Genomic DNA, 25,602 nt, shown 5'->3' on the forward strand with positions numbered 1-25,602 from the left:
TAATTGAAAAACGTAGGGATACTTTCTCGAGAGAATCAGATCGCATTAAAAATAACGAAAAGAACGGATGGATTTTCGAGGAAGAAGAATGAGGAAGGGGAGGGGGAAGTATGGCCACGAGATTTTGTATCGGATATCTGACAGAAGATTGGACGTGAGCTGAAACTATAGTAAAAGAGAGAGAGAGAGAGAGAGAGAGAGAGAGAGAGAGAGAGAGAAAATTTTTAATACGTGGTATTCCTGCGGCGTAAAGTCTGCTCGAATCGATAAGGAAATTACTCACGGTCATTTCACAAAAATATGAGCTCCTAGTCGCTCTACTACAACAGTCCGAAATCCGTTTCCAACTCGAGTCTCGAACAATTCGTCGAACGGGATACAAACCGACAATAGGATTTTAAAACGTTCGGCTAGGAGTGAAAGTGTACCGGTGAATGAATTTGCTCTTCCGTACCTGCCGTTTTCGTTATACGTTTATCCATCGAAAACACACGGCTTGCTCGACCTGTCCGTTCCAATCGTCTCGATGAATTAGTAGAAAAACGTTTTTCGAATTTTATTTGCCCAACGCGTTATAGTTATTAAATAAATCTTATTTACTTTATTTTTCGTTCGTCGAAATGATGTTTTCCCATTTTATTCGTATTGAAAATATTCGAAAATGCGAATTGCGACGTTCTTTTCTTTCCCTTCTTTCTCGTTCTTTTAAATTTTAACTTTTAAACATTTACTATATTAAGTTTAGAAGTATTAAGATAAGAAAGAATCGTTTTTTCTATCCTACTCTTTTTTTTTTATTTTACTTTATTTGTCTCTCTCTCTCTCTCTCTCTCTCTCTCTCTCTCTCTCTCTCTCTCCTATTTTTTTCTCTTCTCCTTTTTTCCTTACGATTAGATTAACAATTTCGTGTCTTCATCGGAAAGAATTTTCTTATTCCTTTTACGTTCGTGCGATCGGACGAGCGTTAAAGTGAATTCATTCGACTTAATTTATAAGAGTGACTTGCATTCGCGTCGAATGAACGTCGAACGAAGCTACATATTTACCAAAGGTAGTGGTCTGTAAAAGACTTGACCTATGCTCTAGCAAAAGACACGACGATGAAACGTCCAAGCTACGCTTTACCGAGCTCACACGTAATTTGATTAAATAACGTTTTCAATGGGTTATTTGTTATTACACTATGTAAATTACTGGTAGAGTATCAGTTATGTCAATATCGAAATCCATTAGACACTTTCGAGAAGAATAAAAAAACTCGATGGTAGTAGCGCTTCGCATTTGAATGAATCGAATGAAGTACCTTTCGAAATGAAAACCAAACTGGGACGTTTGTTTTATAACGAGGGCTCTCTGTTTCTTTTTTTGTTTCCTTTCTGTTCTTTTCTATCTCTTTTTTTTTCTCTTTTTTTCTTCTCTTCTTTTTTTTTTTTTACTATTATTATCATTTACATAACTCACAGAATCCATTCTCGTCTTTCATTCGTCGTCCAAATTTTTAAACGAATATGAAGTTTGTCCCCTCGAACGATCTCCAAAAACGATACATTAACGAAATCATTCGACAAATAATACGATACAGGATTGATGAAAAAAGTATCTAAGCTACTACAGTTTTTTCACGATGTTGAAAAAGAAAGAGAAAGAAAAGAAAGTTACAAATCTAATCGGTCTTTAAAATAACTAAAAGAATAAATCAGAATCTTTCGGTCCGATCACGTATTAATTCGATAAAAAAATAAATGGATATAAAATAATATACCAATTTCGGCTATTCATGTATTTCATCCGTTCGATTCGTTCGTTCATTCGTTCATTCATTCGATTTCGATGACGAATGAATGGAATAAGAGTGGAACGAAGAGGTGAGTACGAGATGCGATAGTAGACGACGTAAGCGCTTTTACACGAAATAATAGTAATAGCACCAGTACCAGAGCACCAGCACCAGTACCAACACCAGTAACATCATCGGTAACAGTAACAGCAACAGCAACAGCAACAGCAACAGCTCCAGGAAGCTTTTGTTTCGCAATAGGGGGTGTTCCTAGCTACATATATATCGTATCTTCATATTGTACGTTGTCGACTCTCCCTCATTGTCCCAACAGCCAACGACATAGCTTGGCACGGCTGGCAGTGCTACCGACCGCGACAATGACGCATTTACACGTGCAAACGCGAAGTACTCAGCCTGTACTATTCTCTGCGCAATCAGCGACCGACTTTAAGCTCGTTATGTATTCGATTAAGGTCCGTTCTTGCTTTACCACCTTTCCTTTACATCAATCACGTACGACGATGACGATAATGACGACGACGAAGACGATAACGATAACGAAAAATCTCGAAGGTACGTAAGTATTATATTTCTTTCGTCGTGTCTCCTTACCTATTCTCTTTTTTCAATATATTTGTTTTCTTTATTTTCCATTGATCTTTCGTAGGTCGTTAATGATCGATCAACGAATTGATTAATTTTGTTTTCTTTCTTGTTCTTTTTTAACACGTTAAACGATCTTTTCACTCTATCCGAATGATATAGAAAATTTGGAAAAAGAAAAAAGAGATAGATAGATGGATAGATGGATAAAGAGAGAGAGAGAGAGAGAGAGAGAGAGAGAGAGAATCAATGAAGAAGTGTAGTGCATGATAGAAAGCCAGGATCGAATAAAGAAAGTTTTCATCGCGTTGGTTGCTACAGAGAAAGAATATTTTTCTTAGCAAACGACCGAAAAGAGAGAGAAAGATATATATATATATATATATATATATATATATATATATATACATACATATACACAAAGAGAGAAAGAGAGAGAGAAGTGTAGAAGTAAAGGATGAGAAAAAGGCGTCGGCACGAGATAAGACGTTGAGAATCGCCTCGATTTAGTAACGACCACTACACTGGCCCGAGTTGCGTCTTATAAAAGAAAACTCGATTACTCGTCTCTAGAGAACCGGATGGAGTTCATAAGATGGATTTTACGGATTTACAACGCTAATAAACTTTCCTGATAAGCTTGCACCTTCCGATCTACCAACGGCTCATGGAAAATTCTCTGTGCGAGTGTGTATGTACGTATATACGTATTATGTATGTAAGTATTTATATACGTACATACGTACGTATGTATGTATGTTGGAAAGAAAAAGATATATATATATATATATATATATATATATATATATATATATATGTATATATAGATAGATAGATAGATAGATGGATGGATGGATGGATAGACAGATAGATGGATGGATAGATGGATAGAGAGTTATATAGAAAACTAAGATTTACGTCCGAATTTCGACAATTTACATAAAAAGAAACCAGAATAACATCGATAATTCCATTAAAGATCGAATTGTTCCGTAAATCGGAAAAAAGAGAGAATGAGTTAGTAAATGAGAAAGAAAAAGAGAGAAAAAGAGAGAGAGAAAAAGAGAGAGAGAGAGAGAGAGAGAGAGATAGAGAGAGAGAGGAAGCTTATTTTCGATTCCTTTTTGCATTTACATAGCGTGAAGATTAAAAATTCAGCGGGCCGTGATGTATGTGGCGAATTAATATGAAAAGTAATGCAAAAAGGTAAAGGTAACCATTTTAGTCGAAAGAGCAAGAAATTAAATAAAAAAATAAGAGAGAGAGAGAGAGAGAGAGAGATCGTCTCTTATTCATTTCAATCGAAGTAGCAAATGACCGCTCCGGTCATATCTTATTCCGCTCGACGAACTGCAGGAGATTCGTTAACCTTTGACATTTTAATTGTCAAGTCATGGCGAAGGTGATATCAGAATGCAAAGCGCTCGAGTAAGAGAATAGGAGAGAGAGAGAGAGGGAGAGAGAGAGAGAAACAGAACTTGAATCGAAATGAGACCGAGCTTACCTTACTATTTGTCTTGATAGCTTTCTCGTATTTGAATCGATTCGAAAGCGAACGTTTTCGTTTCTACCAAATTTCCCACATATTATACTATTAAAGAATATATTATTATTTCCTTCTACCTATTCTGCCCCCCCCCCCTCCCGCCGCTCTATCGCATCTCGAAATGAAAACATAAATTTGTTTGGTTTGGGAATTTCGTAGCGAAAAAGAAGAGAAAGAATAAATAAACGAAATAAAATAATAATAGGAATTACGAAGAGGAAGAGAAAGAAGAAGATAAAACAAAGAGAGACAGAGAGAGAGAGAGAGAGAGAGAGAGAGAGAGAGAAAAAAAAAACAAGTATCGAAACATACCGAGTTAAATAAATATTCTATAACCTTACGGATTTATAAAGAAAAATACGTGATATATCGGAACATTCCATTCTTCCTATATTCAGTTCAACCCGATCGCATTTTAAACGCAAGACGTGAGAATATTTCGAGCGGAAATAATATATGTACGTATGTGTACTGTGTACGCGTATATATAGATGCACCGTACATATATGACTACAAAAGCATGAGACTTCGTTTCTACGATTCGGAACGGGATTTTCTTAGAGCCCTGGTAAATCGCTTACCTTAGGATTTACGCATCCAAAATAACGAGAATCGTTTGCGTAAAACACGCTACGTATTTTAGTCTTATTTCGCCTCTTTGAAAAGGTTTTGGCTACCATATTCGAAATTACCTTACCACGAGAATATAATTTATGCGTCTTGCTACGACGATGTCTACGTATGTATGTATGTGTGTGTGTGTGTGTGTGTGTGTGTATCCACGTATTGCTTATTTCCTTCAAACGCTTTCGCATATTAGACATTTTTAAAGTATCGACGACGAAAATAAATATTTACTGAAAACGTAACAAAAAAGAAAAAAAAATGGAACCAAATAGTACTTGTTATCGAATAATACTCGTTCGCTTTTGGTTTTTTTTTTCTTGGATTTTTCTCTCCTCTCGGATTCTTTTTCTTTTTCATTCTTATTCCTTTCCGTGTTTTCTTCTTTTCTTTTATTTTATTTTTTCTTTTTCTTTTTTTTTTTTTTAATTATATATTTTCTTTTAATTTAATAAGAAAATAAGGTACCGCAAGGTGAATTAATCGATCGAGAAAAATCTAAGTGAAGCGATAAGAAAATCTTAATCCTTGTAGAAAAGGTTAAAGAAATTCTCTCATAAATTTGTTCCACTCGAAATGCTCGTACTACGGTTATCAACGAAGCGAGCGAATCGTTGCTAAGGGATTAAGGTCGTCGTCGTCGTCGTCGTCGTCGTCGTCGTCGTCGTCGTCGTTGTCGTCGTCGTCGTTCCACTCTTTTCGAAGAGACCGCTCGTGCAGTACTCGGCACGATGCAGTCTCGACTACTGATAATCTACTCGTATGAAAAGAAAAAGAAGGATTAGAAAGAATGAAAGAAATGGAAGGGAAAGAAGAATAAGACGAAGTAGACGAAGACGAAGAAGAAGAAGAAGAAGAAGAAGAAGAAAGAAAAATAAGAAAGAGAAATTCTACAAGTAGAGCGCGTAATAAATTTCCAAGAAATTAAAAGCGACGCTATAGAACGACATTGGTAGTATCTGGTACGACGAGCGGTAAAGTCAACGCAGCCATTTTTTCGACCATCCACGGAAATGAAATCTCTTTAATATAAAAATCCAATACTTACGGGAAAAACGACGAACGGAATAATTCGTAGAAAATTCATGAAGATGTCTACCGTCAAAGGGAATAAAAAGTGAATAAGAAATTTCCTACGTTCCGTTCAACTAAGATTCCTCTCTTGGAAAAAGAAAAAAAAAAAGAAACAAGGATATATGCGTTTAATAAAAAAAAAAAATAATAAATAAATAAATAAATAAATAAATAAAAATGACAATCCATTCGTGCTTCCCTCCACTCCTTCCATTCCACTCCTTTCCCTACCACTACCGTCGCCATCAATATTACAAATCATTTCCGGGATAGAATAAAAATGAGAATGTAATTCAATATATAAAGGTATGAACTAATCGTTTGAAATTTCCTGAATAAATAACAATTAACGATAACGCGTCATAACATTTGCCAATTTCCGTATCATTTAGAAATTATTGCAGACCGATATTACTTGCAAAATTCTTTTATAATTATAACTATCACACTATCCATATTGATATTGAGAAACGTGACGATAGTATATCATTAATATATACATACATTCATATAGTAGTTTATCGATTAAAATAACTAGACAATAATACAATATCATACATAAATAAAAATTGCAAACATATAAAATACGCGAAAAAGAGAGAGAGAGAGAGAGAGAGAGAGAGAGAGAGAGAGAGAGAGAGAGAGAGAGAGAATGAAAAAGATAAAAAAAGAGGTGGAAGAAAAAAGAAAAAAGAAAAAAGAAAGAAGAAAGAAGAAAAGAAAGAAAGCGAATAGAAACACGAATCTCGTCTAATAGTTGGCCACCGTGCTGATGCATTTCGATGTCCTATTTCGCGTATGCTCGACCCGCATGCACGACCTTAACTAAATCTCCTGCGTCCACGTAGATCCACCGATAGATCACGTCTGTGAAAGAAGAAACGATCGGTGAACGAGAGAGCAACGTCTATGTGGTTTCAACGAAGAAGAGATTGAGAGAAAAAGAGAGAGAGAGAGAGAGAGAGAGAGAGAGAAATAGAGTGAGAGAAAGCGATAGTTCCTCTTCAACCTGCCTCAAGGCAACCTTCACTGACGTTCGAGGATTTATTTTCTCGTTGAGAAGGAGGTTAGAATAGATTCATGGAGCTTATCGATCCAAGAAAGTCGTCGAAACGTCTCCCACCATCTTTAACCGTTCTCTTCTTTCGATCTTCTTCATCCTTCACGATCATCCTGCAACCACCCTCTCTCTCCCTAGCCTAGTAACCCCACCGCTATTGCCACCGCCACTTCTCTTTCTCCTCTCTTCTCTCCTCATCCTCCTTTGCCTCCACCCCCTTTTTCTCCACCTCCTTCTCCTCCTTCCTTCTTCGATGAAATTCATATCGCTCTGTATGGAAAATGAAATTTCGACGGAATTTCTATTTTCTATGACGATCGCGCGATCGTAGTATATACGAACGCTCTCAAAGATATTCCGTTCTAAAGAAGATTATTTCGTCGATAAGTATAAAAAAGAAGAAAAAGGGAAAGAAAAAAAAAAGAGAGAGAACTAAAGTACGATAGAAAGAAAGAGAAAAAAAAATATAGTGATAGATAGATAGACGATGAAGAAATAAAAGGTTTCTTCTCGAAGATTATTATACGATCTTTCTTCTTCCCTTTTTTTCTTTTTTTGTATGTATAAAGATAGCGGATACTTATACTATAGGTATAATAATGAATAACGTAGATTTAATTATATTCTAATTTCATTTCGTCGATCATCATAATATATATATAATATTGACGATGTTCTCTTTTAATTATTAAGCTATTGCTATTCGAAATATTAATAATTAATTAGTAGCTTAATAATAAGAGAGATACGTAAATAAGCGCACACACACACACAGGTATATAAATATATATAAATACATTTATATATGTACCTACGAGCGCTCGAATTTCTCAGTAAAGTAATATTCCAAATAAACCAGTTCGTTATCAATAAATTAGAAAATATTAGAAAGAAAATTAGAGTCATAAGTTCTCCGTAGTAAATGATGCTACACGACACCGACAAAACATATAGCGTCGTTCTCTTATCCACTTTATCATAGAAAAAACTTTTCTTACTTCTGTCCACGCGAAAAAAATAAATTAATAAAGCTTCAACCTTCCCCTCTCTCCACTCCCTCGATCCTTCCTTACCCCTCCACATTCTCCGTTTTATTAACAAGGACCGCGAGCAATAGGAAAAATGAAGTAGAAAAAAACACATAAAGGTCTTTGCTTGGGATGAAGTTTGTTTCTCATTAAACTTAGCTCTACCGATTTTCTTCCTTAGCAAGTAGGAGCAAGTTTCACCAAAAAGAAAAGAAAAGAAAAGGAAAGAAAAGGAAAGAAAAAGGAAAAGAAAAAAGAAAAAAGAAAAAAGAGAAAGAGAAAGAGAAAGAGAAAGATAAGGAACGACGAAGTAATAAGGATGAAAAGATTTTATAAAAAAAGAAAAAAAAAAACTTTTAAACGGTCTCACTGAAACAATATAATTATCAAATCGTTTATACTATGAAACATTAAACACGAATAAGAGAACGTCTTCGGAAAAAAGTAAGAATAATTAATAGGAGTTTGGTCTAATCTTACGTGAATATCTCTCTCTCTCTCTCTCTCTTTCTCTCTTTTTCTCTTTCTCTCTCTTTCTCGTTAAAAACAACGTCTAAAGCACATACCCATATTTTTTGATTTAGTCGACGGTAAGACGTGTATGCGTTCACGTACTTCCTTCGAAAAGTTAGAAATTGCGAGCTTGTAAACTGTGCTTTATAGCGCGTTGTTCGCCACGGAGCAAATTCTAAAATATCGTTCCTTATAATGCGACGTATGCGTCTTTGGTGACTCGAATTTACAAGAAAGGAAAAAAGCGAAGTTGTATTTCTCCAAACAAAAGAATTTTCTCTCTCTCTCTCTCTCTCTCTCTCTCTCTCTTTCTCTTTCTCTTTTGTTTTTAACCGAGCTTACCTAATCTCTTCTAACAAAGGAACAATATTTTCCAAGGAAATTTTTCAAACGAGCAAAATAATTTCTTTTTGCGCAAGTTTCGTTATAAGGGAAGTAATTCATTTATTTATTTATTTATTTATTTATTTATTTATTTATTTATTTATTTATTTATTTATTCTTACTCTTTTTTTAAAGCAATTTTCTTCGTATAAAGAAAACATGAAAAGGGAAAAGAGAGAAAGACGATCATCCCTCAGACACAATCAGTTTTAACCATTCTTTCCTTCCACATCATTATTATTTTATTCGAATCTAAAGGAATTATGATAATCACGAATAAATACATTGTCCTTCTCCTTTACTTTTCTATCCTCGCTAAACGTTGAACAATATGTATTTAGAAAAAAACGTCCAAGCAGAATCTTATGGCGGTTTAAAAAAAGAAAAAAAAAAGAAGAAAGAAGGGAAGAAAACAAAATAAAAGAAAGAAAGAGATAAAGAGAGAGAGAGAGAGAGAGAGAGAAACAAAAAATAAGAAACGAACGTATGAAAAAATAAAAAAAGGTGAACTAAAAAAAGAAAAAGAGAAAGAGAGAGAGAGAAATGGAAAGGAAAAAAGGAAAGGGTATTGAAGAGGGTAGTTTTCCGATGGAGCATGCCATAACGACGAGCTGAAAGTGTCAGAAAAAGATGGGAAATGATGAATCAAGAAAGGAAGAAAAGCAAATACTAAACGTTAAAAATTACTTAAAAAAGCAAAGACTGATTAAGAAGATTAAGAGAGAAAGAGAAAGATATATATATATATACATATATATAAATAATAATATATATAATATTTAGATAAAATAATAATATAATATAATATTTATATATATATATAAAGAATACATATACATACATAAAAAGAGAGAGAAAGAGAGAGAGAGAGAGAGAGAGAGAAAGAAGGTTAGTGAGACGTACGTGGAGAGGGAAATCGGTACGACGTCTGGAAACATTCCAAAGAAGAGAAAATGAAGTAGGCAAGGGGTGCCGAAGAACAGGAAGTAGAAGAAGAAGGAGAAGAAGAAGAAAAGATGGGGAGACAAAACGCCGTCGTCGAAAAATAAGCAGTGGTGGTAGTCAAGAACGATGATCCAAGCATTTTCAAGCAGCGAAGCTAACTCTCTTTCTCTCTCTCTCTCTCTCTCTCTCTCTCTTATGAACACACACACGCTCCCTTCCTGTCCTTATCAAACTCTGTCCTCTGTCTCTTTCTCCCTATCTTTTCCTTTTCTTTCCTTTATTCAATTTCTACGTACGACGTTCTAGAGTTGAAGAAATGGAGCGTGTTCAGGATGAGAGGAATAGAGATAATACCAATAGAAGGGGTTGGAAAAGGGAGGAGACAGACAGAATTAGGAAAGAGTGAAGGAAAAGTGGAACGACGACATGGTAGATATTTCAGGAGAATTATAATATGCTACTATGACTTTTCTTTTCTCTCTTTTTTTTTTTTCCTTTCTTTTCTTTCTTTTTTTTTTTTTTTTTTCTTTTTATACTTAGCAACGACACGACGCAGGAAAGAAGATGAGTTCGCTTATTTCTATGAGAGAAGAATAATATAAATGTATTATATGTATGTATATTGTACGTACATACATACATACATACATACATACATACATAGGATGTATAAAGTAGGATTATAACATATAGTTGGCGAAGTATTTTAAAATCGTATTATTGTTAGATTATTAAGAACTGTATGCATATGTGTATGTAAAGAGAGATTTATAAAAGAGGATAAAGATTAAACTACTAAAACAATGGCTTTTCGTTTACCTTATATTTCGTCTTATTTCCATCTATGTAAATATTATTTCTCTCTATGTCTGTCCACCTATCCGTATGTCAATCTGTTCGTCTGTCTATGTATATTCTCTTTCCATTCTTCATTTCTTTTCGATTAGATCTCTCGTTTCTTTTTTTTTTTTTTCCCCTTTCGAATTAAAGATCGAAACATTTATTTTCTCCTTTATTTCACAATAATAATTACCTTTAAAAACAGATCAAAAATCCATGATCGAAATAATCTTAGATAAGATGTGAGATTAGATATATCGTTAGATCACGGACAACAGCATTAAATCGAGATCTCTATCGAGTCTCACAAACGTTAACCTGCCGTAGGGTTTCTCGGATGGACTTCGAAAACTTGAGCGATCAACCGTGAGATTGCTCCTCGTACCTTCCTAGTACTCCTTCCGATTCGTGTTCACTAATACACACACATATACATACATATATACACAGAAAGAGAGAGAGAGAGAGAGAGAGAGGGAGAAAGAGACATCCATATATATATATATATATATATATATATATATATATATATGTACGTGTAGTTAGGTTGAAATGTACGCGAGCAAACTACCCTTCCTTAAACATCCTCCGATACACGACATACCCTCAAAACGTAATACCGTTTAAGACGATAGTTTGAACGTGACATTGGAATTTTAGATCTCTTAATTATCTGTACAAGAGAATATTATATATATATATATATATATATATATATATATACATATATATGATAACGTCATTGATTAATTAATAATTATCTATCATACAAGATTTCTTGACGATTAAAAATTTCGTTAATAAATAAAGTTGAAGCAAAAAATACACATTATATATTATTGTTACTATACATTACTATATAAATAATATATTATATATATATATATAAAATATAAATAATAATACATATGGATATATACACACATATATATACATATATATATAATACTATTATTATTAATAATATCATATACGATGTTATAAATATATATATATATATATGTATATATATAAAATATAAATAATAATACATATACTATACTATATATTTATATACAATATTATATCATTAATGATATTATATACCATATATATAATATAAATATATGTATATATATATAGCATATGTATGGACATATACAGAAATATGCAGATTTCTCTTGGATAGATAAAAATCCAATATCTTTCGAAAGATGTCGAACGAATCTTCGATGTTTTTTAGTTCGCGGCTGGCATAAATCTCTCTTTGGCCGTATGACGATCAGAATTCTCATGCATAAAAGCGCATGAGAGTGAGCAAGCAATTCATGCGAGTCGCGTTTCTTGTTTTCTTCCCGGTACACGTTCGATTCCCTCTTTCTCTCTCTCTCTCTCTCTCTCTCTCTCTCTCTCTCTCTCTCTCTCTCTCTCTCTATTTCTCTCATCCTCTCTTTTTCCCTCTTTCCTACCTCTTTACATAACTTTTATTCGCAAGCATCTTCCTTTGCCACGACAGACATATCCTACGTTTTCCTGGCTGGCGACTCCTTTCGCCTTAACGTTACAACTTCAATCAGTTCTGGACTCCATCCACTCGCTGACTCTGTATGCAACTTTTTGTCTTCCTTTATCCTTTCATACAGGACGTTTCACAATATACGCGAGATTTTTAAAGTTACCATACTCGCAAATGTAATACCTAAATACTTAATACAACGAACGATAACGAACGAATATGATGTTTACGACTACTATTGTTCTTTATTCGTTATCTTTCAATTCGTTTCGAATTCATTTGATTCTCTTTTCAAATTGTATCAATTACAAAAACATTACTATTATACAAGGGCTAAAATTAAAAAAAAAAAAAAAAAAGGAAAGGAAAACAAAATTCATTGGGAAGTCTTCGATGAATTCTCATTGAAACGAAACAATCGAATTTCAAATATTTATAAAACATTTATTGACGTTATAGATAATTTATAAAATGAGATAAGATTGTTATTTAATAAAAGATATCATTAAAAGCTCAAAATGGGGGGAATATTTTTTTCTATATCGTATGAAACGAGCTGTAGTTCTCTCTATCTTTTTTTTTGTCTCTATATCTCCTTCTCTTTTTCTTCTTCTTCTCTCTCTCTCTCTCTCTCTCTCTCTCTCCCTCTCTCCTCAGATCGTTTTTAATTTCTTATTCGAGTCAATGATCGTCCTCGTTCCAGACGACGCGACATTTCCTCCTCTCAATCACATCGACGATACAATACTATTTTTTTGTTCTCTCTTATTCGACACGTATTATTACTATGTACAATACCTATTATCTCGTTTCATTAATAGTAATGTGAACACGTTATATTTGCCTTTTACATTTAAATCATCGTGATTTCCTCCTTCGAAAATATTAATACCATTATACATCAGACCTTTTGAAACTTTCAACTAAAGTCTACAATTAAACTTTATGCTATTTCTTCTGGACAAAAAGAATGTTGCAAAAATTCTCTTTGCCCGAAATATATATCAAAAGAATATATCTAAAACTGAATTGATTCGTCTAGAAAAGAAAAATGAAAAAAAAAAAAAAAAGAAAAAGAAAGAAATCTTCATTTCACTAATTATTTAACTTCGCTAATAGATTACAAGATCTTGAAAAGGATAACGGATTGATATCGACATCGTTTTGAAGATTGTGAAAGAGAAAAATATGAAGACGATTAGGGGAACGTAATTCGAAGAGAAAAATATGGGACAATCCTGGAATATAATTTAAGAGGGAGACCAAAATAGGTGGGACGTCGTGAATTGTTAGTTTGAAATATGTATGTATGTTCGGCCTGTGGATATTATGAAAAATTCAACAGAGAAGGAGAGACAGAGAGAGAGAGAGAGAGAGAGAGAGAGAGAGAGAGAGAGAGAGAGAGAGAGAGAGAGAGAGAGAGAGAGAGAGAGAGAGAGAGAGGAAGAAAAAGCGATTTCTAACGTCTCATGTAATATTACTATCAACCGAGGTAACTCGAGCTTGCGGCACAAGTTAAAGCTCGAATCTATGTGACCGTGCACGTTTCTTCACCGAGATATAATACATCCTACTACTACCTCCTTAACGTTTGAATTATACCCGCGGGACTATCATGATCGTTGCTTTCCCTAACTGGACGTTCTTACTTTCGAAACACGGTATTTTACCATGGCACATCAGACATTCGTACAAATTACAAATTAATCTCGTACATTAATTCTCTTTAAACGACAACAAAACAAACCGATTACGCCCGAAAGGATCTTTTTTTCTCTTTTATCCTTATCTTTTAATCCTTTTTTCTTAATATTATTATTATTATTTTGTTTTAATCATTCGTTTAGATTTTTTTGTTTAACGATCGTTATAAAACAGTCGTTGAATCAAATTATTTTGAAAAAATTAATTCACGTATACACGATCGACCGTAACCGATATCCAACAATATCTATTTCTCTTCTTTGATATCACGAAATATCGAAACGACTATGTGTGTGTGTGTGTGTGTGTGTATATATATCTAAAGTATTATTATATACCTATACTATCCAAATAAATTTCAATGGAAACGTTGGACGACTCGTCGTCGGCCATACAATTCGTACTAATTCCAAGTTCAATCATCCCTTCGACTGATAACAGGCAGCTTTCTTTAGCCTTATATATACATACACACACAAATACATTTTGCAGAATGTGAAATTGTCGTACGATAAGAGGAAGAGAAAGGAATGGATATAATTTCAAATCAGCCTCTATAAGACTGACTCTAGTCCGAAAGAAAAAGAAAAAGGAAAAGTAGGATCCACAAAAAAAAAAGGCTTCATTCTTCTTAGACTCAGCAAAGTCACATCAATTTCCAGTCGGTCGATCGTTCTTCGACATTTTGACTAGCTTGAAAACCTATGGGAAAAATCTACGAAGGATCGAGGTCAACGTACGATTCGATTCTTAAGCCTTGTCTCTTTCTTTTTCACGAAAAAGAACGAAATAAAATAAAATAAAAGTGTCGTTAAGTCTCGGAATTTCCTTTAAAGCTTATCTATTTCCTCGAAGGCAGCCTTGAAAATCTCATCCTTATTTTTATTTTGTACATCGATCTCCTTAGTGACCTTTTTGTTCGGCTGAATCGTCGACGAGATCGTGTTCATGTACGAATTAATTTCATTCGAAAGCTTCTCCGAATTTTTATCGTTCTTGGCTGTAGCATTTTTCACCCTTTCAGACAGAACGTCATTTTTGACTTGCAAATGGAGCACCAACGACGGCCGTTTCACTTCTTTGTTGAACAACGTCGCCTGCCGTCAAACGATGGGATATTGTTCGATGGTATGAATATTCCCGGCGTTATTCTCTTTTTAAAACGATGCTTTTTGGAAAATTGAATTTTCGAATATCTCCCGACGGAAAAATGAAACGAATAAAGAAGTAAATATATAAATAAAATAAAAGGAAATAAAAGAAGATAGAGAAAGAGAATAAAAAGAAACGATAGGAAATATTGAGGAGGGAAGAAGAAGAAGAAAAAAGAAGAAAAAAAAAAAAAAGAAAAGAAAAGAGACAAAAAAAAAAAAAAGGAAAAAAGAAAAAAAAATTAAATAAGCTTTACTTGTGTCCTATCACGAGGAAAACCAACAATGAGAAATCCCACGGCATTAGGTTGATTCATCAGCTGTTCTTCGACCATAGGAAGAATGTCATTCGCTGGAACACTTTGTCCCACCTTCGTCATATCCGCGAACTTTTGACCTCTCTCCGAACCATTCTGGATCTCCTGGTTCAACAAATCCCCCGTCGAAATCATGATGAAACCATATTTCGAGGATAGTCTTCTACCCAGCTCGCGTTTACCAATTCCCGGTGCACCGACCAAGAAAATTATAGGTCCGGAATTTTCTTTCAGTTGGTTCATATTATCTCTATTGTTTCTAGGACTTTTTCTTTTACCAAAACACATACCCATGTCGATTTCTTTTGAGATCAAAAACTATATCCCTTTATTATCTTGGAATTTATTATCGATCTATTATCGTTACGTATTATCAAGAACGCACAAGTTTTGATTTATCAAATAAAAATTATTTACGAACTTTTCGATAAATAATCCAAAGAAATATTTGCATATTTCGATTATGTCTCAATTTCGTATATGTATCAGATAGGTTATAGCGTGTAAAAATTATTCATGACAATTTCATACGATTGGATTATAATTAATAATTGTCATAATTACGGCGACAGATGGCGACTGATCGTATGAATGTATGTACGTATGTGTGCATGTATATATATATATATATATATATATATATATATATATATATATATATATATATATAAAGAAATAAAAGAAGAAATGAAGAAAAGAAAAAAAAGAGAGAGAGAGAGAGAGAGAGAGAGAGAGAGAGAGAAGGAAGAAACATAACCGTTCGGACATTTTCCTCCGAATTCTAATAATTTTAACATTAAATGTAATATCCTTACTAAAATCAAATAATTATCCATTAATTAAAATGAACGGTAGTCGATTATTTGACGAACATATAAAAAGATGCGTGAAGAAAGCTAGCACGGATATTAGAATGACGTTACAAAAGCTTCAGAGTGAATTGTCTATCTGTAACAAACACGCATTCAAAGTGGTTAAATCCGACACGGAAAAGAAATCGATGTTGAAGGGATTCATCGAGTCGGCCAAACAAATAGGGAAAGATGCTAGACAGGTGATACATATTTGTACAGGCGAGGAACAAGGTCAGTCAAATTGCAATCAAAAATTTGTATTTATATTCGCGCTCTGTTTCTTTTTATCCGTAAAAAAAAAAGAGAGAGAGAGAGAGAGAGAAAGAGAGAAAGAAAGAAAGAAAGGAAGAGAAGAAAAGAAAAAAGAAACAGGAAATCAAAAGAGAAAATCAAAAAGAAAAAAAAAAGAACATTATATATATATATTATTTATATACATATAAATAATAAATATATAAATAAAATATATATAAAAAAATATATACATATATTTCAGAGGCCTTCTTTAAGTGTTTAAAAGATACCCTTCAGAAGATGAAGGCACAAAGGGTGGAGGATATGAAGAACAGAAAGAATCCAAAAATTTCTGAAGCCGAGATGGATCAGATCATCCAGTGTTATACCAACAGTTTCACGGTGGCTCAAACGAGACTGTCGGAGGCGGAGGAGCGCTTCAAGGAATGTGTTAAAGAGGCGAAGAGATAGATCGTCGTGCCGTTCGTTACTGCCTTCCACCTCTACTTTGCAAGTCAGACGAACGTATATACGTCTATATATGTATGTATGTATCTATCTACGTATCTGTGTCTATGCGAGAAAGAGAAGATGTATCGTCGCATTATCATGCTGAACAGGATCGTTCACGGCGGCTAACAGGAGTCTCGATAAGTGCACGTGTCAGTTCGAAGCTCGATGTGATCGCCCTATTTATTTTCAAACCCCTCCTCTCCTCCTCTCCTTCACGCAACCCTCGTCCAACCTTGCTCCATACGAACACGCCACTTCCCGTATATTTCTTTAGAAACTATATTTTTGTAAAAAAAAGAAAAAAGAAAGATATATATATATATATAATGTGTGTGTGTGTGTATATGTATGTATAAACGATATGAAAATAATATGACGATGTAACAAACTGAGGAGATTAATGCATTAGATTCTGAAGCTGTTTCATACGCTGTTTATATTCCATGTTGAATCTCGAAAAAGAGGAAAATACAGTACGTACGTATGTATGTATGTATGTATGTATGTATGTATGTATGTATGTATGTATGTATGTATATATATTTATTCAGCAAATTTACATACAAGGGTGACTTTCGAAGGGTGAGAAGAAGTTGTACCTTATAAGCAAGTCTCCTCGTCGCCCTTTCCCTTACTGGAGCTCACTCTCTTAGCCGACACCTTTTTTCTCCGAAATTTATAGAAACGAATATGTTCCTATTCTCTATTTTATCGGCCTTTGCCTTCATTTGTAACATGTTGTGTGAAACGTACCGTGGTATTGCTCATTAGAGTAGAGAGAGAGAGAGAGAGAAAGAGAGAGACTAGAATTTAGAACATAGAATTGGAATAGGATAGAAACGAGACAAGTTGCGTAGCCATCATCGGAAGGATCACCTCGTTTGTTGCATAAATTGTTCCACTTGTCGTCTGTGCTCTTTCTCTCTGTATCGGCCATTACGATCTTCCATCGTTCAGGCTCGTTTTCGTGTTACGATAAATTCTCTCTTCCTATTATAGTACCTTCTTTTTCTTTCTTTCTCTCTCTCTCTCTCTCTCTCTCTCTCTCTCTCTCTCTCTCTCTCTAACTTCTAGATAAAGAAACTTCTTTAGTAATGAATCGATTCGATTATTTTCTAATCCACAAATGAAGCAATACGAAAGACATAAATATTGATCGAACGTATCAAAATAAGAGGAAAAAGAAGAGCGAAGAAAAAAAAAAGAAAGAAAGAAAAAGAAAGAAAAGAGATAAAAATATTTACTTATTAAAGATTAAATCGAATAGATTTTATATCGATCGTAAAAACTTTCTTAGATAGATCGTCTAAATTCCGTTATCGTAATAATAGCAATCCCCTTGATAAGAAAAGAAGATAGAACTATGCTCGAGAAATGATTCCCACGATAAGAGATATCGGTCACTTTGCTCTCTCTCTCTCTCTCTCTCTCTATCTCTCTTTCTCTCTTTCTCCACGTCTATATATCTCTCTATCCTGCGCCAAGATATTTAATTGATTTAGGTGCCGAAAGCCAGCCTAGGACTTTCCCACGGGATGTCGAGAATGCGACCACCGGATGGAATTCTCCGGACACCTACCAGGATCGCTTGTGGTTGGCGCGGGAATCATTGGTGGATATCGGCATTCGAGTACCTGCCACCGAGCTTGATCCCCTTACTCGAAGGTCCTCGAACTCGCCGCCATTGCGGGCTGAGGAGATAGGAGGAAACTTAGACTCCACCAATCCTAATCTCTATGATCTTTCAAAATTCAATTCGAACTTCTACGCGTGCCACACTGATTTCTCTCCAACATAATCTAACAGAAACTGTTTGTCATATTTCGGAGTAGGAATTACAAAGTTTACGAAACATTCGATTTAATGTTAACTTCTTCGTCATATTTTATATATATATATATATATATATATATATATATATATTATAAAATTTATTATTACAAAATTTATTGATTTTTTCGGAAAACGCTGGCATAGGTCAATTTTTGCTTTCTTTCTTTTTCTTTTTTTTTTTCAAAGAGACATTTCCTTATCACATATTCGCTTACTTTCTTTATCATTTTATTTTTGGTTATATTTTCTTTTTATTTTTTTTTTTTACTTTTTTTTAATCGCGAACCAAATAGTTCCCGAAAAAATGTATTCCGAGCTTGATATCGAAAGAAACTCTTATTTTATTCAATATTGAAAATGTGCATCGCCGACAACAATCCAGTAAAAAAAAAACATATATATATATGTATACACACATACATACTTCGATAGGCGATATCTTTTATAAAAAAAAAAAAAAAAAAAAAAAAAAAAAAATCAAAATTTTAAGAATTATTTTCAAAATAGTTGAATTCACGATTGAGATTTGTGGTTTTTTCTTTTTTTTTCTTTTTTTTTTTTTTTCTTTCAGATGATAGTAGGTACGGTTAATACAGGGAGCTTCCAAGGTCCATTAAAATAAATGGCATGACGCGACGTTAATAATAGCCAGGCCAATTACAATGGCGGCGGCATTCGGTCCTCCTTTCCGGGGACCGTTTCTCCTCTCTGCTCTACCAACGGCGGACTTTCAATTAGCCTACAGGCACCCTTTCACCGAGCTTTGTCTCTCCGTTGACTCGTCGCTTTTTCTTTCTTTCTTTCTCTCTCTCTCTCTCTCTCTCTCTCTCTCTGTCTGTCTGTCTATCTATCTCATTCTCGCACTCTCCTACTTTCCTCTTCCGTTCACCACTCTCTTAACTCGCAATCGCGTAATCGGTCTTCAGGAAAAGTCATTACGAGAGCAGTCCCACTGCAAATTTGCAATCGGATTCACTCTCGGCAAAGTTCAACGGCTAAGTAATCCCCCTTCTTTCATCCCTTCTCCCACCTTCTGTTTTACCTACCCCTTCTACCTCCTCGAAATTTGCTATTAAAAAGAGCCCGTTCGGTGAACGATTCATTTCTTTTTTTTCTTTCCTTTTGTTTCCTTTTCTTGTCTTTTTTCCGTTTTTCGTTAAACGAAAGATTGGAAAAGGGAGAAAAAGAAGCGTGTTCATTTGAGAAATATATCGAAAGTTAATTGCATCAATTAAACGAGGTAATATATATATATATATATATATATATATATATATATATATTAATATATTACTTCGTTTAATTTTATGCATATATATATATATATATATTTATTCCATATATATTCTATAATATATATATTCTATTCTATATATATATATATATATATATATATATATATATATTTATTCTATTTCTCGTGATAGTCTGATCTAATCACGATTATGTTTACATATCATAATTATGCAACGTCGCATTCATTATAAACGAATTATCATCAATTGCATCAATTATACGAGGTAATATATATTGTACACACACACACACACACACACATTTTCTTTTTCTTATGAAAATCTGATCTAATCATAATTACGTTTACATATCATAATGATGTATGTAATGATCGTATTCATTATAAACGAATTACCATCAATCTTTCACAAAAAGCTTCTATCTTTAAGTTAAAATTATAAGTTTCATAAAAGGAATATATTAATCATCAATTAGTCATGCAATTTCTATTCAGGATCTAATTCTACAAAATTTCTTTCTTCGTTCTTTCCTCTTCTCTGTATTAACTAAATCGTGAGGATCTGATAATATTTGATTCTCTGAGGAGGGTGGGGTGTGAGAAGCAGAACAGAAAAAGAAAAAATCTATTTTCTTATCGATGCTTGGTGTCCATCCATCAAACTCGTTTCTCGTCGTGAGTAATCTTTTTCTCTCGACTACGACACTCGATTTATATTCCTGTCTCCTTTCATTGTCAACCTAAGAAATACAAAATCAACGCGGAGTGCTATTACAAATAAACAAAAAATTATCAAATAAATTAGATTTTTATTTCTCTTACTTTCTTATATTTTGTTTTATTTGTCCTTTCTTTTTTATCTCTTTTCTTAACCGTAAAATCGTTAATTTCGATCTAAACATATCGATCCATGACACTGTTTGATTTTTGAGAAAAGAAGAAGAAGTGACGATGATGATAATAATAATAATAATAATAATAATAATAATAATAATAATAATAACGGAATTTGATTATTACGATAATTTTCAAACGACAGAAATCTTGAATTAATTCCAACGATAATAGATATATTCCAATGATATATAATCACCGTTTTTGCATTCAAAGAAAAAAAAAAAATTCTTGCATTTTAATGTACAGAATTAATCAATGATAAGTTATCTTTAGAAATAAGGAAAAAGAGCAAACAAGAAAGAGAGACAAAAAAGAATGAAAAAAAAAAAAAAGAAAAGAAAATGAAAGTCATAAAATCTAATCACTCGTACATAAAACATTCCAATGATCGAAAGAACTGCTCGAATGATCAAAGTTCTCATTAAAAAATCATTAATTCTAATTATAATTTATGATAATCAATGACATTTGAATTCTTTAAAAAAGAAACGTAAATTAATGAAAAAGAAGGAAACAACAACAACAACAACAACAAAATAAAAATAAAAAATAAAAAAAAAAATAAAAATACGAACGATATAGAAATTATAAAATACAAGAGCAATGGTTCGAATAACAGATAAACGTGATCACGTAATTACCCTTGGTATTAAACTGCAAGACACATGCGTATTGGTTTATCGTGCGTTCTAGTAATTACAGATTATACAGTCAATTGACACAAGACGTCGAGATCTGTGTTTACAGCATAACACATACTGTGTGGTATCGTGATTAGCCTTGAGAGAAAGGGTGAAAGTGAGTGAGTGAATGAGTGAGTGAGTGAGAGAGATAGATATATACACACACATATATACATATATATATGTACATACATATATATATATATATATATATATATACACGCACGTACGTACGCACTTACTCACAGAGACAGAGATAGAGATAGGCAGAGAAGGAAGGAAGAAGGGAGAGAGAGAGAGAGAGAGAGAGAGAGAGAGAGAGAGAGAGAGAGAGAGAGAGAGAGAGAGAGGGAGAGGGAGAGAGAGTAAATGATCGAGTACAGTGGCAAGCGTTTGCCTGCAATGGACACCCCGTCCTACCTGCCTGTCTATCCATCGCCTAGTCCAGTTGATTCTGCATGTTGGGACAACGTCACGGTGCTACCAAGTACCGCGAAATACCTGTTAGTTACACGCGAAAATTATCGACAAGCATAAGGTAAACACGATAATTGACCACGAGGAAACCTCTACTACTACTATTACTACTACAAAGACGATAACGACAACGATAACGACGACGACGACGACGACGATGACAACGACGACGACGACGACGACGATATTGCTTCAGATATAATAAATACCAAGTAGATTCTACACACACCTAATCGAGTATTTGAATTGCATAAAGTGGAATAATTGAACTTAATTAATCTAAAAATATCATGAAAGTAATGTATATATATTTTTTTTATTTATTTGAAAAAGAGTTTCGAAAGTTAACAAATTCTGAAATAATTAGAATTTATCAATAGTAAGATATTCTAATGATTCGAATAAAAACTGGATCGCGTAATTACTGTTCGCATTTAAACTGCAAGAAACTTGAATATTGATTTATCGCACGTTTTAGTAATTATAGATTATAAGATCAATTGATATAATATAATGAAATCTATTTATTTATCTATCTCTCTATCTATCTATTCATATATTTATTTATATATATAATATTTATTATTATATTATCTCTATAATATATATTTATATATTATATAAATATTAGGGTATACATACATACATACATACATATATATATATATATATATATATATATATATATATATACATATCTGTGTCTGTATGTAATATCAAAATTAATTTTATCGTACCACGTAGAAAATAAACATTGAATTTTGGTTTCACGATCGATTGATTATCGTTCAAATGACACTGCGAAGTATTATTAGCATTCGTAACTATAACATATGAAGCGTTGAAGTTTCATGTACGTGTTTTTTGCAGAACAAAGAGAGATAAATACAAGGAAAAAAAATTAAAAAAAAAGAAATAAAATGAAATAAAATAAAAAGAAAAAAGAGAAATAGAGAGAAAGAGAGAGAGAGAGAGAGAGAGAGAGAGAGAGAGAGAACAAAAAGAAAAACGAAATCATTGATAAAATCCATCCATACAGAACTATTTATCAACGACCGATTTTGTAAATTCATAGATCGTATCACGTGGCTCCTATATAAATCATCCCATGTAACCTGTCAAAAAGGCATTGCCAAAACATATTATCTGTAAGAATGATTTGACAACTAGCGATATTATCGAAATAAATCAAACGGTTAGCATCAATCGACGGGAAATTTTTAACGCACGAGTTAGAATCGAAATCGCGGATTTAACGTTGATATTATAAATAAATACGATACAGCTAACCAAGTTACAACGTTACAGCTAACCAAGAACAATGAATATTCTTATGAAATTGTTTTCCTAATCTTCTTTTCTTCTCTCTCTCTCTCTCTCTCTCTCTCTCTCTCTCTCTCTCTCTCTCTGTCTGTCTCTCTTTCTCTCTCTTTCTATTTATCTCTCTCTATTTATCTCTCTGTGTCTCTTTTACACTCACTCTTAGTGTTCTCTCGTGTTTATCCGACAGATGAGAGAGAACTTTATCGTCTTTATATACCTCTCCCTTCTCTTCTCTAGACTATTTGTTCATCTTCTCCCCACTCCCCACTCTCTCCTACTCCTACCTCCTCTCTCCAACCTCCACCACTTTTCAACCCCCTTTCCGATGATGTCGAAGCAACGATGAAGCTTCTCGCTTATAGTGGCTTTTACCTTCCGGAATTCGCGGGAATTTCATTTCCCGTGAGTGCAAGTTTTTAAAGTACTTGGAGAAGAGACGAAAAGAGATACTTTTCGAGTTCCACGGAGACCGAACTTTATTAATATCCGACAAGAGTTTCCTTAGTCTCGATGGAAAAGAAGGGACATACAGAAAGACAGATGGATGGATAGATAGATAAATAGATAGATAGATAGATAGATAGATAGATAGATAGATTGATTGATTGATTGATTGATAAATAGAAAGAGAGAAAAGTAAAAAATAGTTTGCAAAAGATTTTTCAAAAGACTTTTTCAATGAAACAAATGCAATGTAAAAAAGCCGATCGGATTTGGTATAATAAATTATCTAATGACTACATTTACAAATTGATTCGTACATTATTAATATTTCATTACGTTTATAAATTTCTTCTTTTTCTTACGTTTACAAATCATTCAATCATTTTTATATTCATATATATATATATATATATATATATATATATATATATATATATATATATATAAAGATGTGAATATCTGTATAAAAAGATAAAAGAAAAAAAAAAGGGAACGACGATCGACATTTACGATAGATACATAATAAATCAATCGATCGAAAAAACATGACCATTTCGAGTTACCTATCGGAATGCGATAATGACGTGTACCGTGATTAGAATGAAAAATATGATGGTTACGAGGAAACGATCCCTCGCCGACGGATAACTGTAATTTCTATGACGCGTTTACGAGCTTCATCTATGATATATGTACTCATATATATCGCTTTATATATATATATGTATATATATATATATACATACAACATAGAGATAACGTCAAAGCTTTTGCGATGTATCACGAGAGAATATCGACGATCGAAACGTTCAGGATATTAGCGAATCCGTTTCCCGTGAAAGCTTGAAAAGCTTGTAAATAAAAGTGTTGTTAACATCTTCCTTTTATTTCGTTCGTTTTTTCCCCTTCCATAGAATAAAAAAAGTAAAAAAAAAAAAAAAAAAAGAAAAAAAAAACGCCAAAAGCAAAATAAATGAAAACCCAAAAAAAAAAAGCAAATTTCCCCGTAATTTATATATACGAATTTATACATGTTACATAAATGAATGAAAACCGAAAAAAAAAAAAGAAAGAAAGAGAAGAAAAAAAGAAAAGAATCAAATCAATAATTTATATATACGAATTTATTCATGAGTAACCGATTGATCGATTAATTAAATAAATTAGATCGCAAATTTCGTTATATCTTATACGTCGTTTATCAATTTCCCGTTACACGCATTATTCTCATTGAAAATTTCTTCGACCGAACTAATTAATTTTCGTTAAACTCTCGAATCGATTAACTTCGTGATCGGGCCTTTCTCGTGACAACGGGAATTATCCGTACGTCGTTCGTGCGTACATACATAAAGCTTTTGTAAATCCTTGAATCCTCTTGTATCTATACGCGTGTATATCTATACGTGAGATAGAGATAGAGATAACAATAGTAATGTTATAGATAGAGAGAGAGAGAGAGAGGGAGAGAGAGAGAGAGAGAGAGAGAGAAAGATAAAGCAATAGCAATTTCACGCGTAACGTTATAGACGTACTATACACCATAGATGCATCGTAACGGCATTAAGCTTCGATGCAAATTGGTTCTCCAAATTAATTTCATGGATGGGAATAAGTTCATCTCCGACGATTACGCCCCTTCACCCCGAATCCCCAAAATGCTATTTAGTTCTGGCCGACAACATGGACGTGTGTTAATATGGAAAATCAGGAAATTAAATCTCCATCGATCGTAAACGTTCGACAGAAAATTTTACTAAATATCGGTTCAAATTGGCCACTCCCTTCGAACCACCCTATACCTTCGTTTTACCTTCGAGCTTCCCTTCGAGCGATCATTATTATCGTGAAAAGAACATCTTAAACTTTCGTCAGAGAAGAAACTTCGTCGACTAGATAGAACTTAATTAACGTTAATTAATGAAGCTGTCTGAATAGATAAGAAATCGATAAAGTAATAATACATATGTAGCTGATTGTTTACCTAAATATAAGAGACACCTGTATTCTCTCTCTCTCTCTCTC

The 25,602-nt window shown here is 33.4% G+C and overlaps 2 protein-coding genes across 2 annotated transcripts in view; both read right to left on the bottom strand.

Moving 5' to 3' along the window:
- The window catches only part of LOC122630541, a 164,459-nt gene that overhangs the window by 395 nt on the left and 138,462 nt on the right, over positions 1-25,602 (bottom strand). The gene's annotated exons all lie outside the window — the stretch shown is intronic.
- LOC122630534 (adenylate kinase isoenzyme 1-like) lies at positions 14,969-15,647 on the bottom strand. Its single transcript, XM_043815125.1, has one exon. The coding sequence runs from the start codon at positions 15,356-15,358 to the stop codon at positions 14,990-14,992; it is 369 nt and encodes a 122-aa protein (XP_043671060.1). The 5' UTR covers positions 15,359-15,647; the 3' UTR covers positions 14,969-14,989.

Source organism: Vespula pensylvanica, chromosome 1 (assembly GCF_014466175.1).
Source record: "Vespula pensylvanica isolate Volc-1 chromosome 1, ASM1446617v1, whole genome shotgun sequence".
Classification (NCBI taxonomy): domain Eukaryota; kingdom Metazoa; phylum Arthropoda; class Insecta; order Hymenoptera; family Vespidae; genus Vespula; species Vespula pensylvanica.

Excerpts from the sequence above, each read along its gene's own strand:
- LOC122630534 (XM_043815125.1), bottom strand. The coding sequence starts at position 15,358 with ATGGGTATGTGTTTTGGTAAAAGAAAAAGTCCTAGAAACAATAGAGAT.